This window comes from Eurytemora carolleeae, unplaced genomic scaffold, assembly GCF_000591075.1.
Source record: "Eurytemora carolleeae unplaced genomic scaffold, Eaff_2.0 scaffold147, whole genome shotgun sequence".
In the NCBI taxonomy this organism is placed as follows: Eukaryota; Metazoa; Arthropoda; class Copepoda; order Calanoida; family Temoridae; genus Eurytemora; species Eurytemora carolleeae.
Window position 1 is genome coordinate 348,697 of NW_019396103.1, and position 18,342 is coordinate 367,038.

The 18,342-nt window shown below is 33.7% G+C and overlaps 2 protein-coding genes across 4 annotated transcripts; both read left to right on the forward strand.

Annotated features, from left to right (window-relative positions):
* The first annotated feature begins 760 nt into the window (after positions 1-760).
* Positions 761-14,851, forward strand: LOC111695020 (zinc finger CCCH domain-containing protein 14). 3 transcript variants are annotated; one of them, XM_023464150.1, is made up of 23 exons: positions 761-928; positions 1,296-1,384; positions 2,412-2,633; positions 2,993-3,068; positions 3,180-3,298; positions 3,372-3,420; positions 4,476-4,543; positions 4,686-4,772; positions 5,257-5,325; positions 8,083-8,127; positions 8,205-8,391; positions 8,679-8,782; positions 9,419-9,656; positions 9,734-10,012; positions 10,099-10,188; positions 10,523-10,681; positions 10,971-11,462; positions 11,954-12,020; positions 12,123-12,184; positions 13,469-13,552; positions 13,783-13,842; positions 13,962-14,243; positions 14,445-14,851. In XM_023464150.1, exons 1-21 carry the CDS (start codon positions 794-796, stop codon positions 13,834-13,836), a joined length of 2,775 nt encoding a protein of 924 aa, XP_023319918.1. In that variant the 5' UTR covers positions 761-793; the 3' UTR covers positions 13,837-13,842; positions 13,962-14,243; positions 14,445-14,851. The 3 variants fall into 3 exon arrangements, with proteins under 3 accessions (XP_023319918.1, XP_023319919.1, XP_023319917.1); XM_023464149.1 differs by having other exon boundaries at positions 762-928; positions 13,783-14,243; XM_023464151.1 differs by lacking the exons at positions 11,954-12,020; positions 12,123-12,184; positions 13,469-13,552; ... (1 more) ...; positions 13,962-14,243; positions 14,445-14,851 and adding an exon at positions 11,722-11,787.
* A 1,968-nt stretch (positions 14,852-16,819) lies between these two features.
* LOC111695009 (DNA polymerase kappa) lies at positions 16,820-18,193 on the forward strand. The gene is made up of 4 exons (XM_023464139.1): positions 16,820-16,926; positions 17,309-17,450; positions 17,575-17,669; positions 18,065-18,193. The coding sequence occupies exons 1-4, from the start codon at positions 16,852-16,854 to the stop codon at positions 18,191-18,193; spliced, it is 441 nt and encodes a 146-aa protein (XP_023319907.1). The 5' UTR covers positions 16,820-16,851.
* Positions 18,194-18,342: the final 149 nt, after the last annotated feature.

Consider the following 18,342-nt stretch of genomic DNA (forward strand, 5'->3'; position numbering starts at 1 on the left):
AGACCCATGAGCTTTTACTATGATCTGAGATCTAACCTTGCAGCAACAGATCTCAAATCATATTCATAGTTAGAGTCAAGGCAAGTTACAGCTCGATTATGTTCGGGGTTTAAAATCTTTAATATTGTTTTTGGGGAATTTATTTTATTACAAACTAAACCGTGCTGCAAGACCGAAATCTGTGATTATTATTTTGCATTTGACTCAGATTCAGACGAATTAAACTTGAGTTGCTTGAGTCGGATTCGTCTGTCCTGAAGAACGCTTTGGTAATTTCCTATAGAACGACCCCCCCCCCCCCCNTTTCATCTTTGTATAGAGTCACTTGAAATTACGATTCACCGACAAAGGATCAAAAGTGCGACAAAGGGTCAAACGACAAAAGGTCAAAATGCTAAGAATATTTTTTGATTTGAATCATAGGAAACTCGCAACCCTCTTATCAATTTTGTACATGTATCTTATATATTAGACATTGATATAATTGACCATGTGGCCGCAGCGCTCGGCCCCCTAGCCTGTCCTAGCCGCAGCGCTCGGCCCAGAAAGTGTCTTAACTAACTTAACCCTAAATTAAGCATGCACATTTACATTTTTGTTGAAAGGGGAGTCCAAAAATCCTTTAATAGGAAATAACCGCTTTTTGGACCCCTATCTATCAAGTTTGTACACTAACTCATTAAACATTGCCCAATTTTTACAATGAGGTTCTATAAAACGTTCTCCAAAAATATTCTAGAGTTAACTTATAAACTAATAAAATGTTTTGCACAATTACAATTTTAGAAGTAAGATGGATAACCTGGGTACAGAAGTCTCTAATAAGATTAGATCAGCTATCAAAGCTAAACTAATAGAGCTTGATGCGTATGTTGATGATGAACTCCCTGATTATATCATGGTTATGGTGGCCAACGATAGAACAAAGGTATTAAACCAAAGTGATTTTTTTCGATGTTGGTAGATAATCCATTTCCACAATTTTTAGTCCTTAATTATTTTGTATTTCCACATTTTGTATTTGGGTGACTACTTTAACTTCCTTATCTAGTACTGCAAATGGATAATACAGCATTGTCCCTTGGTAGGCATACAAAAATCATTAATAAGATTTTGTATTCATCTTAGATTTTCTTGCACTGCATAATAGAGTTCATTAAACTTGTACACTGCAGCAGACTGAATCTTGAAGCATTACAATTATGTAATGCAAAATAGATAAAAAAAAATAACGTTGACTAGATGGTTTACTTGATGATAAAGCTAGCCTAGTCATGAATATTTTTATTAACTAGGTCCAGATGGAAGAGGATCTAGGACTCTTCTTGAACGAGAACACAATCGCATTCACAACCTGGCTCCACAATGTTCTAGACAAACTGAGGTAAATTCCCATGGGGTTTAGGAGCTCACCATACTTCCATCCTTTAACCGAGTCAAAAATGAAATTCCCCTTCGCTTCCACTGTTTCTGAATGCAAAAACCGACCGAGATTTGTCATAATTACTTCTGCAGTCTTTTGTTATCAGTTATGGTACTTTTTTGTTTAAAGGGAGTGTTCGCGAAAAATGAAAGGGGAAAGGGGAAAGCGCTTTTGATCGCTACTAATCTTACTTCTATCTGTTGCGTCTATAAGGAGAAAATTGTTATAAACGACTAATACCGAAGAACGTAGTGTCAGTACAAATTCAGAAAGATGCAACATTCTACTCGGATCGTAAACAAAGCAATTTAATTCCAAACAAATCATTCAGATATTACAAACAATAGTCATCGATTATTTTTCGACGCATTCGTACATAGTTAATAATTCGTAATTTTTTTGATTTTTTTTGAAAATAATTTTCGCTGGCGCTTGATTTTTGAACATTTCTGGAAAATATGAACATGTCGTCTTCATTATCAAAAATCATCGAAACAGGAATAAATGTTTTCAAAAGTAACTCTCAGATCATGAAAAATACAAAATATTATGAAAAATCAACTATTTACGAATGCGTCGAAAAATAATCGATGACTATTGTTTGTAATATCTGAATGCTTTGTTTGGAATTTAATTGATTTGTTTACGATCCGAGTTGAATGTTGCATCTTTCTGAATTTGTATGGACACTACGTTCTTCGGCGTAAGTCGTTTTTAACAATTTTACCCTTATAGACGCTAAAGATAGAAGTTAGATTAGTAGCGATCAAAAGCGATTTTTTATCGCATTAAGCCTATACCCCCTTTCATTTTTCGCGAACACTCCCTTTAAAGATTAATTAATACACTGAAATTAGGACTCTTTTGATTTTTTATTTATTTTATAAAGACTTATTTATACACAAAGATATACATATTACATACATAACTTATTGTTACTAAACTGATTGTAAATATATTACGAGAGAATAAGATTTTTCTTCTTTAGGAAAGTGACACTTGACGAGGTTGCCAAAAAGGATACATCAGGAAGGAAAAAGAAAAAGAAGAAAGAGCCTAAGAAGAAGGAGAAGGATAAAGAGAAGAAGAAGAAGATTAAAGTGTCCAAGGAGAAGGATAAGAAGATAAAGAAGGTTGTAGGAAAGGAGGATAAAAATGCAAACACTGTCGAACTAGGAGCAAAGAAATCTAAGCCAGAGAGTTCGGAGGGGTAAGTCAAATCGGGTTTGAGGGTTATTCAGTAACAATTGATGTTACTTTTATGCACTCTGAAGCATTTGCCCTCTGGTTCAAAATTATTCTTTTCTTAGATGTTCTGACAACCCGAAACACCGACTTTTTTGGCTTTTATTTATGTGGTGAATTCGACTTTAGAAGACATAAGAGACAAATATTGGTCTTGGAGAACTGCTATTTTTCTATTTATTTGATTTACAATTCTGAAACAAACTTTTCTCTATGAAATATTAAAATATTGAATGAAATTTAACGGTTTTTGGTGGACTAGAAAATTCGGATTCTTAATTATGTTGATTATAAATTAGAGGAAATAATCCAAGATCTGTTCAGTGGTGTGGAGAAGGAAGAATATGATGCTGAAGCTATTCTTAAGAAAGCTGTAAAATCCTCCGTCAAATCACTCAAGGTCGTATAATTGAAAGATTCTAAAATGAAATACATAATTTGTTGAAGATTGGACGGGAGATAATATCCCTGCTAACTAACTTATATCCCTGTTTGTAAAAATGATCTGTAGGTAAACCCTGTAAAGAGTGGAACACCTACTAAGAAGGTGAAGAGGAAGAAGATTACGAGCTTGAAGGAAGATCAGGAATTGTTTAAACCAAATAAAACTAAGGGAGACTCAAAGACCAGGTAAATTTTTTTTCAAGAATTTTCCAAAATGTGTCAATTTTGATTGAAAAAATGTTACTATTTTTTGTTTTAGAGCCCGTAGCCGGAGCTATAGTATTGAAAGACGAGGAGTAGCAAGTCTGGTAAAAGCAAATTCATTCGGATAATATATTTTAATGGTGGAAGGGGGAAGGGGGGGAGGATTCAAAATCATTGAAGCATTTTTCGAAATGTCTTCTTTATACAAAAAAAATTGATTTTGAAATCAAGCATGACGGTTACAAAAGAAGATTCGGTCTACATATGCATACTGAAAATACAGGGTTATCCACTAAGGATGAGATTTCAGAGACGACTGTAAGGAATTTATACTACTGAGCTGAAAATTTTAGAATTCGATACAATTAATCCTGAGCTGAAAACTTTAGAATGGTGGATATCAGGATTAAGGCTTAATCCACTCTTTTTCTTAATCTCGGAATTAAATATTGCTTGTTTACCTCATGACTTTAATCTTCAGATTAATTATCCGACGGGATATCTAGATATTTCATTCTAAAGTTTTCAGCTCTGATCACTTAATCTGAATATCCACTGTGGAAACCTTTAATTTTTAATCCGCTCTCGTGGGATATCACATTCCCTACTACATGTAATAAGGATACATTTAATTACAAATACAGATACGATGCTATATTAATAGGACTAATATCCGATTGAACTTAAGTCAGCTGTTCACAAGCCAATCGTTAGTCTTAATACACATTAATCTAAAACTTACGTTCGTTCAATCGATCATTAGTCCAATTGATTTGACACCACAAATGCGGGAAAAATAAAAACCGGTTTTTCAAAAGTCAAAGAGCGCATCTCTAATCTAAAAACTAAATTAGTCTGGAGATTAGCGAAAAGAGAGGATCAAGCTTTGATCTTGATATCCACCATTCTATAGTTTTCAGCTCTGTTTCCTGATATTCATGATTGTCTGCAACTATAAACTTTTTTATTTGTCAAATCATTAAGGACGCCAATAAAAGACTATATTCAAGGGAAAAGACTGAATTTAATCTTGAGATCGAATTATATCAAGTGTTTCAAGCCGCCGTTACACTTTACGGTCTCATTCGTTGTGGGTAACCCTGTATTTACAGTAGAGGTTTAGAAAAATATAAAAACTTAGAAAATCGTCTTAATAAAGGTACAAGTTGTGAGGAAAAGAAGATCAAGGTCCAGATCTCCTAGTTATGAGGAATACAGGAATAAAAGGTTGGTTGTATCATTACATAAATGTCTTATGTCTATGTATTTAAATAGTAAAGACAAAATTATATGTTTTATTTTTAAAGTTTTATTAAATAGTGAAATTCGCTTAAAAAAATATGTGAACTTAATTTCTTGAATTTCTCAGATCTGTTGCCTCAAAAGCTATTTTACCTCCCCGGCCCTCCAGACCGACCGGGAGGGATGACAAAGGAGTTGCTAGAGTTCTTTCAAGGTATGTTTAGAGGATTATTATCCTTTTCGTGCAAATCCCGGATACGTTTCCGGAAAATAACAGATTCGAATCCCAAATGTCTTCATGTTCACTTAATTTTGTTTTCGAATATCGAGAAAAAGTATATTTTGATGGCGTTTTGAGTTTCATGCAAATAATATACCACTAAGATTGCTATCTTTTTTATGTGAAGAAAAATGTGTCCCAAAAAACGTTCATGATTTAAAACCATATTTTAAAACTTAGTTTTTGGCAATGGTTTGCTCTTTCTTCAAAATAACATAATAATTAACAATAAATGATGACAATCAACAATTATTAAGGATCATTTTTAGACTAATTTTAACTGTACACTTTTTGATATCATTAAATATGTCGTATAGTCGGCCTAGTAACTGCGCACTTGCAATCAACTTGAAACACAAGAGTGTGGAAAGGAAATTATTTCCTCCGAATTCCTTTAAATAAAATTTTATGAAATTAGGAGTATGATTGACGCTGACCGTAGTATCCTGAAATCAAGACGACACGTCTCTCCACCTGCAGCGTACAGGTAGATACTCTAGAGCTAGCCCTAGAGGATACGGATATGTTAACTTGGAATTCCCTCCCACCCTCCTCAAAACCAGAATTTCTTGAATATATTCAGGATTTTTACCGTTCTTTTAAATTCGTAAAGACCTCTCAGTTTTTGAGAGGTTAGTTCTATTTCCTTTAGTTATTTTAATCAGTCTGAGCAATTATTAAATGGAATATTTTCCAAATTAAATTTTCAAACTGAGGAAAATATCATTATTAACCAAGCCAGGTATTTCAGGACTCGTCACATTACTCGTGCTATTTATTAACTTTTTATTGTCTGTAAACATTTTCCTCTCTCAAAATAACAATTAAGAATCTCACAAATTTTTATATTTTATAATTTCAATAGTGTATTTCAAAAATATTGAAAAATTTCTAAAAAATACGATTTATGGTTTTAAAGTATTTGTTTCGTTGTTAGTCAACTTGAGGTAATAGTGTACGTACACTGTACGGGTAAAAGGAAAAAGGTCAAATATGTTCCTGGGAAGTATTTATTACAACACAGCATTTAAAACAAAAGAATAAAGATGATCGGTACGTTTATTCTGCCTGATATAAAATCAGAATTGCGAACCAGAAATCGTAATTGAAAACTTTTTTATTCACAGCATAAACAGGAGTTTCATTTTTAGGCCCCTTCCCACCTCACCCGGTATTTTTATTTTTAGGCCCCTTCCCACCTCACCCAGGAGTTTTATTTTTAGGCCCCTTCCCACCTCACCCAGGATTTTCATTTTTAGGCCCCTTCTCACCTCACCCTTAAAAATCAATAGGAAGTGGCTACTCCAGTACTCATACTCAAGTCAAAGTAGAAATAATTATTTTTCTCTTTCAAACTTTTATTGAGAAAAAAATACAAATAGAAATTAAATCTCTTATGTGGTGCAAGAAAAAAAAATGTACAAATATGTACCAAAAAAATTAGACATAATTATAGTTTAAAAGTTTACATGACTATTTGAACTGTATCATGACTATGAGGTACGCTACAAGAGAACTGACAATTGTGATAAAAGTTGGTTTTTCTACGGGGAAATAACCTAGCGCTGTAAAAGGTTCTTCCTCCTTTATCATTTCCAAAACTAAAAAAATAAAATGTCTGACATTTTTATAATTTTTCAATGTTTTACAGGTACAAAACATGTCATTACCTAAGAGTATCCGATGTCTTCTTTTTTCATCACAATCCATAGCTAGTTGTCTGCATTTGGAGATTATATAAACAAATAAAACATAGTTTTAAAGTTTAGATAAACATACCTTAAAATATTGTTATTTGCTGACAGTGCTTCAAAGGTTTCGTCACAAAAGCCAATAATGTAGAACATCAGGAATAAGTAATAGAACACGCCAGAAAATATGTTGATTGATGACAAATAGTTTTTCTTTGCTAAATGATCTGTTAGCAAGAAGGAAAAGAATAAAACATAAACAGTGCAAAACGACATAAAAATAAGAAGAAATGGACTATATCCCCTCTTCATCCCCCTGTACTTGTTCACAAGATCAATATATTTTTCTGTCAGTCCATCAATCTGAAGAATGTTTCTAGCTTCTTCCACTTCTTCAATGAACGAGTTACAGATAAGATTGATCACAATTAAAGAAAAGTTAAGAATAGTACAGTATATAATAAAGAAAACTCCTACTAACATTTGAGAGTATATATCACCATTTTCAACTAAATATATCGTTATAACTAGGGTTACGCATCGTGATATTGTTAGGGTTACTAGCATCTTTAATTTTGTGAACTTGTTTGCGTCTAGGTTCGTGTTCGAATTCTCTAGAATAAATGCTAGCAAACCAGGGATTACGATTGGTATAAGATATGTGTTAATTATGGTGATAGCACGGGTAAATACCCAGGTTACTGAGTTCTCGTGTTTCAATAGGCTCAGATAATCTCCTTCTCTATAATGAAAGATTCCTATACAAACTAACTGAATTCCGACCCATGAAGCATAGGATAGAAATGTTTTCCAGGAAAAAACTTTAAACTTCAATACACCAGTGGCATCTTGACTGACGGGGACAACACCTAAAATAAAGTTTTTTTTTAAAGAAATTGCCCCCCCCCCCCCCTATGTATGTGTATAAATAATAACCTGTTAATATTAGAAGTCTTAGTAGTTTCATTTTATTTTTTAAAGATGGTGTTCTCTTCCACAAATATTTATAACTAAGGAGACTTAGAGTACCTGGTCTAACCCTTAACAAATATTGAAGGGGAAATTTTAATTAAATATTTATATTTATATAGCAATAATTTATTTAAGATGTATTTTGACCCTAATTTTGTCTTTTATCGAGTTTTATTATACATGAACTTTTATTTTTAAATTTCTTAATTATAAATTTTGCCACATCCTGCTAGGTTTTGCCTATTAAACCTGGAAAAAAAAACTATAATCTATAAACCCAGAAGTGTAAACATAAAAATATTAACTTAAATGTTCCCGCCCTATTTCCTTATGTTGTACTTTGAAACAGTAAATTTAATATATTTATAATATAATAGTTTATTTTTAGTGGATAAGAGTTAAGTATCCAAAAAGAATAAAAATATTTTTTCCGGAGGTAGTTGAAGTGTTTAGCTAAAATTGTACGCATGTTTTTTTATTTTCTCTGATTTCGTTTCAGCATAAACAAGACATTTTTAAGAATGAACAAAGAACGAAAATTGAATCAAAAGTAAAAAATAACTATTGCAATTTTGTTCAAGGAAAGTCCGGTCCCCTATCTCCAGTAGATCTCCAGTGTTAAAGAGGTAATATCATGTAATTTATCATTTCTTTGTATTTAATATCAGTTTATACAATGAGTTGATTTTTCTAATGAATGTAGGCGAAGTCGTGAAGACGATCGACGTGATGTAAGCGCACGACGTAGTCCGGATGATAGATCACGAAGATTCCCTCGTTTAAGTCCTGAGGATATTGAACGGTTCCAGATGATAAAGGAACAGTACAAGAAGGGAGAAGGACATAGGTTAAAGGAGAATTTAGATAAAAGAAAGAAAGACAAAACCAAGGTAAAATACTTTATTTAGATATTTTAAATCTAAGGGACTGTACACGTAATTTAAAGTGACCCCTATGATTGAGAAATAGTTTTTTTTTTCAATTTTGGTGTCTGTATAAATGCAAATTTATAGACTAGGAACAATGGTAGAAATTGTCCGAATTAAACAATAAACACTTATGAACTAGAGCACATAATTTATTAGCTTAAGGTTTAATCACCTAAAAATAAAACGACAGTTCCTGATTTTTCTCTTCGACTTAACAATGTGAAATTGTTAAAAATCATATCACTCAGGACGAGACTCGAAGGTTGAAGAGAGAGGTTGACCTGCTCAGCTCAAGACAGCTGGCTATGGATCGTGAACTGGAGAAGCTAGGACGGGCCAGCAGTCTAGACAGGTAGATAAACTTGCTCACTAAAAAATATTAAAAACATGGTTTGGGTAAATTTTTTAAATTAAATCATGTGAATGGTCGTTTTTTTCATTAGTGGATCTGTGTTGAGTCATTAGTAGATCTGTGTTGAGTTATTTCTGGCCTCCACTTTGTTGACATCTCTCTAAAGTTTTAATTTTAAAAAAATATTTTATTTGCTTAAGTCCCTCCATTTCACGAGACAAACATAATACCTAGAAGTAGTGCTTAGGTTTCGGATCCGTTGGATCCGCAAGATTTTGGCTTCCTGGATCCAGATCCGCAAAATATCATCAAAAAACTGCAAACAAAAATTTACTCTCAAACCCCAAATCTGGACTATTGAACAAGAGAGATTATAAAAATTTCTTGATTTCTGAATGGTTCATCAAGTTTTAGCATAAAAATAAGCGAAAAAAATAAGACAAAAAAATTGAAATTCTGCTTTGTTAAAAAATTCAGTAAATTTTATGGAAATAACCCGGATTCTTTTTTTTCCAGTGTGGATCCAGGATCCGGATCCGCATCAATATTGAATGGATCATAAGCACTGCGTAGAAGTATTGCCAGGGATATGATTGCTGTGAAATGAGTGAACACTAATCCTGATCCATATTTTAGGGAATTGAAGAGAAAGAAGGAAGACAAGAAAAGAAAATCTAAGATTGAAACTGTTGAATTGGAAGAAGAGGATGATGATGAAATTAGAATTATAGTAAGACGTGATGATGAGGAGGTAGATGAGGAGAAGGAGGAGGAAGAGGATGAGGTGGTGGAGCGTGTGGTTGTTCAGGTGGAAGAAGCTGACGAGGTTTCTCCTCCGAAGAAAGCTAGGAAGTCGGTTGAAGAAGAAAAAGAGGTCAGAAACTGTTTTTTTTGGATTTAGTTTCTAATCTGTTATTTTTGTTTAACCTCTTTATAAATGTTTAAATCTAGGTTCGGAAGCTAGAGTTAGAAGACGCTGAGCTGCTGGAGATGAGGAAGAAGGCCCTGGAGAGCTTGATGAGGAAGAGGGCGGAAGAGAGGAATGTTGAAGAAATGAGAGATAGGAGGGGAAAGGAGGAGGTTGACAGGAGAACGAGGCAGGAGGTTGAGTTGAGAGCCAGGGACGAGGTTGGACGGCGTGGTAGGGAGGAGGGAAGGAAGATAATTATTCCTCTTAATGATGAATCTACCAGTAACAGTGATAGTTCATCTAGTGATACAGATTCAGAGGTACAGTCATAAATATCAGAAAAAGTTATTTTTATCTTCAATTTCAAGTTTTTGAATTTTAGTAATAAATGAGTGATTTTTTAAAGGTGAGTTTATCTGAAGAAGAAGGAGAACCGACCTTTATTGTTACTATGGACGGTATAGACGAGCAGTACTTTAAGTATAAACAAAAAAAGGTAAACACAATACATGTGAAATGCATATATTTGGGGGGCATGTTTACAGTGTCAGTATACCGTTAGGGTCTGTCTTCTAGATAATGAATCTGTTGTTTTCTTTCAACGTAAAGCTTTGCGTTTTTATTTTTAATCAATAATGCAACATGAAATAACATTTATTTCCTACAAATACAGTTGTATTTATTGTCTCCATTCTTCAAAAAAAGTTGCACCCAAATATGTGGGAAAAATAGGCGTGTTACGGAAACAATAAGGATTTTAATCGTTGTATTATGACTTGTGAACGAGAAAAAATAATGCTGGGATTGCCCGGATAACTTATTCTTGCCAGGCGGAACAGGGTGGTAAGGAAAAAAAGACGATCCTGGGTGAACCTGTTGTATCCCGACACTCTCCTGATGATGAACTACAGCTGCATCCTGAAGAACAATTTGATTCCCCTGGACAAAGTCCTGGTGGGCTGAAGCAAAATATTAAACCTGGCAGTCAGGTGAACTATCAAGTAGAACATAATTCTGCCATTTTTTATCTGTCTGTTTTAGTTCCTCTAAATTAAGTACAACTGTAAGACGTATCATGATTAATATTTTTTTCTTGTGTTTTTCTTATTTTTGTAAGGCCAATTCTTAAAGATATTGTTAAGAGGACGGTTTCTGGAAACCTTTCTCCGGAAAATTCATGTATATTTCCTACATGTCATTCATCTTCTCTAAAACCTGTAATTCAGCGATAAAAATCTGCGCAAAACTTATTTTTCTAATGAAGAAATTTCTGTTCAGACTTCATCTGTGAAAATGATTCCTGGAATTGAGAGACCTAAATCCAAGCCACTGAAGCAAGCTAAACCAAAGACAGAATCCAAGCCAGTTGGTCCTGTTACAGGGAGCATTAGAGAATCCAAACCTGAATCTAAACCTGAACCGAAACCTAAATCAGCATCTGTTATAAAAGAGGCGCCTAAGGTCGTTGCCCCCCAACCGTCCGCCGTAAAACCTGTTCAAGCATCTCCTATTGGTTCGGCTCGGCAACAAACTAAAATCTCAAAACAAGTCATTAAACCTTCAGTTCCAACTGCAGTTACCACTAAACCGACACTGTTAACAAAACCGGTTTCCCTGGAGGGATCTACTACCAGCAAACCAGTATCTGGACCAGCCACCAAACCCTCAACTCCAGCGTCTGCCACTGTCAAACCGGTTTACAAGAAAGTTTTGGCGGTTAAACCTTCAGTTGCCAACCCTGTGAAAACTGCTATCACTATTAATGCCAAGGTAAATGTTATAGAAATAAAATATAACTTTATTTTTAGATTCAGTTGTAGTTATTTTAGGTATTCAAAGAAGACCTAACAATTTAGTTTTGTACAGATATAAAAACATTCACTATTTTTGGTCTTGGGCAATGGAATGCCTTGATCTGGTTTCATAACTTGAGTAAAATATATTTCTCCAGGAAGCCGGAGCTAAAGCTAAGCGGGCAATGGAATGCCTTGATCTGATTTGATAACTTGAGTAAAATATATTTGTCTAGGATGCCGGACCTAAAGCTAAGCGGGCAATGGAATGCCTTGATCTGGTTTGATAACGAGTAAAATATATTTCTCCAGGAAGCCGAAGCTAAAGCTAAGCGGGCAATGGAATGCCTTGATCTGATTTGATAACTTGAGTAAAATATATTTGTCTCGGATGCCGGACCTAAAGCTAAGCGGACAATGGAATGCCTTGATCTGGTTTGATAACTTGAGTAAAATATATTTGTCTAGGATGCCGGAGCTAAACCTAAGCGAACTCCCATCACTGCGCCACCGGCGGAATTTCCAGCTAAGAAAAGTAAGATTTATATTTAGGAAAAAAATTGGATTTGAAGTACTAATGAGAAACATCAAAAACGTAAATAAAATTTTTAAATACATTAATTTTTTTTTTCTTCAGTTATTTCCCTGAAACCAGTTTTCAAACCAGTTTCCTTCGTGAATCCATACACTTCATCGCAGGTCAGTTGTTTGTACAATGTACATTGTAGATCGTTATACCGTGAACGCATACACTGTATGTACATTGTACGTACATCTTACAAGACGTAAAACTGGTGTATCTTACCAGAGCCCACCCCCCTCCCCCCACCCCTTAGTGTGTTATTGCCCAGTAAATGGTTTATTTATTTTATCTTGTTGAGCCGCTTCTGCACCGTATAAATGAATTAGTTATTACTGGATAGGGCTAAATGTGAAGTTACTGTCTGAACTTAGAAGTTAATTATAGTATAATAATATTGTCGCTTGTCTAATTCTTCCGATGGCGGTCTGGGGATTCCACGTTGGGGATCTACCACGATCTTTAATTTTACATACATAACATATTTACATGATTTATATGATAGAAATTGCTCAAGCTGAAAAGCTTATGAAACTAACACCCCTCACTCTAAAGTGGAAATGTCTGTTTATATTGTTTTTAGTTAGTGTTGTATTGTACGAAAGCTGACTAGACACTAGACAGTGTTTTATTAATTTTCAACTTTCAAGAATATTTTTAAATTCCGATTGAATTCACAATTTGATGTAATATTTATACAGTATGACTTACTATACTTACTTCTATGTTGACTCCTAGAAATCCAGGTAGGATTATAACAGGAGCTACAGTGTGGTCCTATGTATCACCTTTGGTTTAAATGATGTTGTCCAGTCCAGGTAGGATTATAACAGGAGCTACAGTGTGGTCCTATGTATCACCTTTGGTTTAAATGATGTTGTCCAGTCCAGGTAGGATTATAACAGGAGCTACAGTGTGGTCCTATATTTCATCTTTGGTTTAAATGATGTTGTCCAATCCATCCTTGAATGATTTTACAGTCTTGCTTTCTTTCAATTCAGTTGGCAATCTATTCCAGGGTTCAATAACCCTGTTTGAGAAGAAGTTGCTCCTTACATCAGTCCTTGTTTTCCTCCTAACTAGATTCAAATGATAAGCAGATTGTCTTGTTTGTCTTGAAGCCTCATTCCCAACAGTTTCAAACCATATACTGCTATCATCCCTTGAGAATCTTAAATGTTTGGATCAGATCAAATCTTCTCCGTCTGGTTTCAAGGGTTTGCAGACCTTGCTCCTTAAGTTTTTCTTGATAGTTCCTCCCTGTCAGACCAGAAACCATCCCTACCCTTCTTATCTGTATCTTTTCTAAGAGGTCTATATCACCTTGATCAATGATGACGAATGATGTAGTTTTGACGATTTCAAAATCTCTCGATGGTTAAAATTATTGCAATGTTTTCCAGGGTAAGAGTGGTGAACTGTGCATCTACTATCCGAAGTGTATTCGAGGAAACCAGTGTTTCTATAGGCATCCTTCCCCAGCTGAGGTTAGTAGGAGGAGATTTTTCTAGTTAAATATTGTATTAATTTTGAATTCAAACACATTGTTTCAAGGGATATAAAAGTGAATTTTCTCTTTCATGAACAGAAACTCTCTATTTTCGCGCCTATTAAAAAGTCATTTTAGAAGTATTTATTGGAATATAATTTTAGCAAAAAAATGGCGTCTAGAAAAAAATTTGAAATTTTTTAATATCCGACATTGTTTTTTTTTCAGGCTATTTTACTGAAACCCTCCGCACCCCAGCAGTTCAGATGGTCCGCCAGATAAATTGAGGGGGTCTTAAAACAGCTTTTTGATTCCAGTTTTTTAACCAAACCTTTTGTTTTCTTTTATATTGTTTTTTTGTTTGTTTCAAAAAGCTGATTATTTATTGGCCTGGCTTGATTGATCAGAAATTGGCTTTTAATTGTCTTATTGTCGACTGGGCACCATGAGAAATGAAACCTACGGACACACCGAGGAATCCGGACCCTTAGTTTCAGTGTTTGGGAGAAACAGGACTCATTAAATGCTTTGAAGAAAGTAAAAGTGGAGAGATGAGGGAGGGGTGGCAAGTCTTCACTTGCCATTTCTCTCCAAAGTTAGCATTTTGATGCATTTATTGATGCGCACTTGTTTGTATTTAGGTAATCTCTATCTTTTCCACTTTCTTCAAAGCATTTATTTACTAAAAGGTGAATATTGTCGATACTTTTTTATTTCTGATTTTGAGAAGAATTGAAAAAAAATTCAAATTCAGTTTTTGGAATTAATTGGATTTTTCTTTTTCTATCACAGATCATACAATTAAATATTTTGGATAAAGAAGTATTTGAAAATCGTTTGGAGAACATTTTCTCTGTTCAAATTATTAAGAAATTTCGACAATATTCCAGTGAACCCCGAGGATTGAAGAGGATCTGAAAATTTAGAATGATTTCACTGTTGTTCAAAAAATAAAAGTTTTATGTAATCCACAAACTTTTCATTGTTCGAAATCATTGGAAATCCACGCTGGACCTTCAAGGCGGGACACGATGGCTTAACCCTCACCGTCACGATACCTTGGTATCCCTGGACACTCTACACGCCAGTGCCACACACTACACGCTAGCTTGGCACGCAGAAGAGCAAAATCAAGATGCTCAATATGTTGCAAAGAAATGTAATTTTATAAAATTGTGAAAATTCTATAATTAATTGAGTAATCATTATGCAATTATTGATTTCAATATTTCTCTGTAAATCATCAAAATGAAGAAATCATTTCTCCCTAATTTGTAAAATATTGAATTATTTCAGACAGAATGCCGTATGCTAATCAACCTAGTGTCAGGTAAAAGAAGTAAATGGAACAAAATAGCTGTATTTAAACACATTGTCTATCTAAACCATGATCCGAGTTCAAAATAATTTGAAACCGTGATTTTTCATTGTTAAAGACACATGCACGGCGTACTTTTTTAAGAAACTCTGAGAAAGACCTTTTTTAATCCTGAATAGTGACAAATTTGTCAATCTTCCTTCTTGCCTCAGCAATTAATGAATATGCTATTTAAAATTATAGATTTTCAGATGAACGGATATCTCCATTTTCAATATTAAGTAATATTAATATAATAAGTATAAAGGTTTGAAGGATATACTTGATATGTAAATCTTCATTAGGGAATCTACAAATCTTCCAAGATTTCTGATCATAATTTGTACAATGTACATTATTCCGGACTAAGAGAATAAAATGGAAGAATATACCTGATATGTAACTCTTCATTAGAGTATTTACAGTTCTTCCAAGATTCGTGATCATAATTTGTTTGTACAATGTACCTTATTCCGGACTAAGAGAACAAATTGGTACAGCAATTAAAAAAAAATTAAAATTCTTTGGATTAAGATGATGGAATTCTTATTTGGATATTGTGTTTTTTTTTATCGTAAACTACTTGTTCGGCGATGAAGAGATATTTTTGAAATCATCCCGCTATGCTTTTTCAAAAATTATTTTCCCCATGATATAATATTTCTGTTATGGTCTCGAAAGTGATTAATTTTCGGGCAAGTAAAAAGTGATAAAAAGGGAGTACTTGGCTATAAAATGGGCCGGGTTTGGCGAAAATATCAATTGAAACCCAAATTTCTAAATGGTTTATTAAGTTTTCGCATGAAATTAAGTGAAAAAAATCAAATTTTGAATTTTTTCATCTGTTAAAAAATTTAAATGTCTTGATTCGTTGTTTTGTTAATGGGGGATGTGATATTGTGATATATTCATTTAATTAATATTAAGTGAGGTGTAGATGTGCATCATCCTGGGGGCGGTTTTGGGATTCCCTTTCAGATCTTGTTGTTACTAATATTATCATTATTTTTGATTTATATTATACATGTGTTTAGTATAACTGAGCTGACGACTGAGAACTGTAAGTTCCAACTAGAGGATACAGACTTGTCGGTCGCTAATGCAATGAGGTGACTCAGGATGGGGGTCAGCAGCTGGGGTTTGGCGTTTTTTTTTTAAATCTCAAAACCACAATCTTTTTTAAAGAAAAGGGATGGGCATTGCACAATGCTCATTTAAAATTTTAACATAAATATTTCATTGTTAAATTTTTTAGGTAGGTAAAATTATTTTTTTCATACGATACCAGAAATTCAGAAACCAGGATATTTAAAAATAATTCACATTCTAAACCTCCTTTTTAAATTGCGGTCACTCCCTTTATTTTAAATTTTTAGACGGGTGATGATAGCTGAGACTCCAACTTTAGCTATTGACTGGATCCAACTGGAAGCTAACAGTACAGTTCTAAGTGATGAGTTCCTGGCTCATAGGCTCGGACTCATCCCGCTCACTAGTGACGAAACAGTCGAGGGTATGCAGTACAGCAGGTAAGCCCTATAGTGTACTGTCTATATCTTACATGAGTTTAGTTAAATTTTCATTTTATTAGTTATCCGATTTATCAGTGATAAAAATAATCTTAAAGAAAGTCTGGATAGTTCAGAATTAAGAGGATAAACAAGTTTTAGTTGAACATTTTGTCAAAGAAATTAAGTTATTTTTTGCGGAAAGAAAATTTTTTATTTAGAGAAATTTTTTTAAATGTGTGGAAATAAGCTTAAACGACTTAATCCCAATTTTCTTCAAAATATTTTAATTTCTTTCCTTCAAGATCCGCCGTACGTACCAGTTATTCCCCACAGTAAAATAGAGGAAAGAACTCAACTTATAGCTAGTATTTCAGGAAATGCGCAGTAAAATAAAGGAAAGAACTCAACTAACAGCCAGTATTTCAGGAAATGCGCAGTAAAATAGAGGAAAGAACTCAACTAACAGCTAGTGCGGGAATAGCTTCTAATACTTTTCTTGCCAAGGTAAAATATTTCTAGAAAATAATCAGTAGTTAAAGATCATTCATGATAAAGTTGTTATAAAATGTGAGAAATGAAAACTTGCTTTTTCAATGTTGACTTAGTTGTATTTATAATCTATACGTTGCTTGTCCGTTTGTTTGTATCCAATAAACGTCAAAATGGCTGAAGTGATCAACCCCGACATTTTGAGGCAACTCACATGACCACCCAGGGATCGCATTTTGTAAGATCAACAAAAAAAATCGATTAAAGATCAATAGTTCAAAGTTAAGAGTTTAAGAGTGAGCGCCTAGTTTCTTTAAATTTTGGCAATAAGTGTATTTCAAAAAAATTGAATAATTCAAAAAATTGAATAATTCCTTAATACTTATTTATTACATAGGTCTGCTCCGATATAAACAAACCTAACGGACAATATGTACTGCCGGCAAATCATGCAGATATTCTAGAGTTTGTAAACAAACTACCAATCAGGAAAGCATCAGGAATCGGGAATGTTCAAGAGCAACTGCTGAAATCTTTAGGAAATGATATGTCATTCTTCTTGATGTTATTTATTCATGAAAAAAAAAGTTGATTCCTGTTATTCTTTAAAATTGTGAATTAACTTTTACTTAAAGTTTTTTTCAATGACATTTTTAATTAAAGGTGTTAATACTTGCGGTGATCTTTATCTAAAGCGAGGGGAGATCAAACTTCTTTTTTCTCAGTTGAGCTTTGAAAATTATATGCAAATATCTCAGGTAACAAATGTATGTATGTATGTACTACATACAGGGTGGGGAAAAATTAGTCTTTGTTTCGGAAAATTTACAGAATGGTGAAAAAGTAGTAAATTTTGAAATCCGTTTATAAAATATCTGAGTATTTCAGAATATTATAGTTCAGAATTGATACAAGATCTCAGTAATAAATTGAAAGAAAAAACTAAATCTTTTGTGTAATTCCCTTTTCAATTTTAACAATCGTCTAAGATCACATGATCTTGATATTGTAATATTTGTTTCGTCGAAAATATATATAATATATATACATGATTCGATACAACACTACAGGAGATATATCCCCGAGTGTACAGTTTCTCTATCATATGATCTGTCGAAACACTCAGCATCCTTTCTAGAAGATTATTATTCAGGGAATAGGAGGAACTAGGCTGGAACCTCGAGAGGACAGATTAAGAAAATCAATGAGTAACGAAACCACATTCAAGGAGACTTCAGATAGAAACATTCTAATAGGTAGGACACTTATTCCAATAATATAAATAAGTTCAGGACGATTGAAATTGTTATTGTTGAAGACAAAGGTTTAGACCGGTTTAACGACAATAATGAATGTCGGCTTTATTTTGGTAATTCTGTTGGGATGGTGTATTTTTCGACGGTTATAGTCAATAGTCAAATGTAAAAACTT

Coding starts and splice junctions, on each gene's coding strand:
- LOC111695009 (XM_023464139.1), top strand. CDS start 16,852: ATGCGCAGTAAAATAGAGGAAAGAACTCAACTAACAGCTAGTGCGGGA. Junction 17,451..17,574: donor GCAACTGCTGAAATCTTTAG/GAAATGATATGT, acceptor TTTTAATTAAAG/GTGTTAATACTTGCGGTGAT. Junction 17,670..18,064: donor ATTATATGCAAATATCTCAG/GTAACAAATGTA, acceptor ATTATTATTCAG/GGAATAGGAGGAACTAGGCT.
- LOC111695020 (XM_023464150.1), top strand. CDS start 794: ATGGATAACCTGGGTACAGAAGTCTCTAATAAGATTAGATCAGCTATC. Junction 2,634..2,992: donor AAGCCAGAGAGTTCGGAGGG/GTAAGTCAAATC, acceptor AGATCTGTTCAG/TGGTGTGGAGAAGGAAGAAT. Junction 8,128..8,204: donor AGATCTCCAGTGTTAAAGAG/GTAATATCATGT, acceptor TAATGAATGTAG/GCGAAGTCGTGAAGACGATC.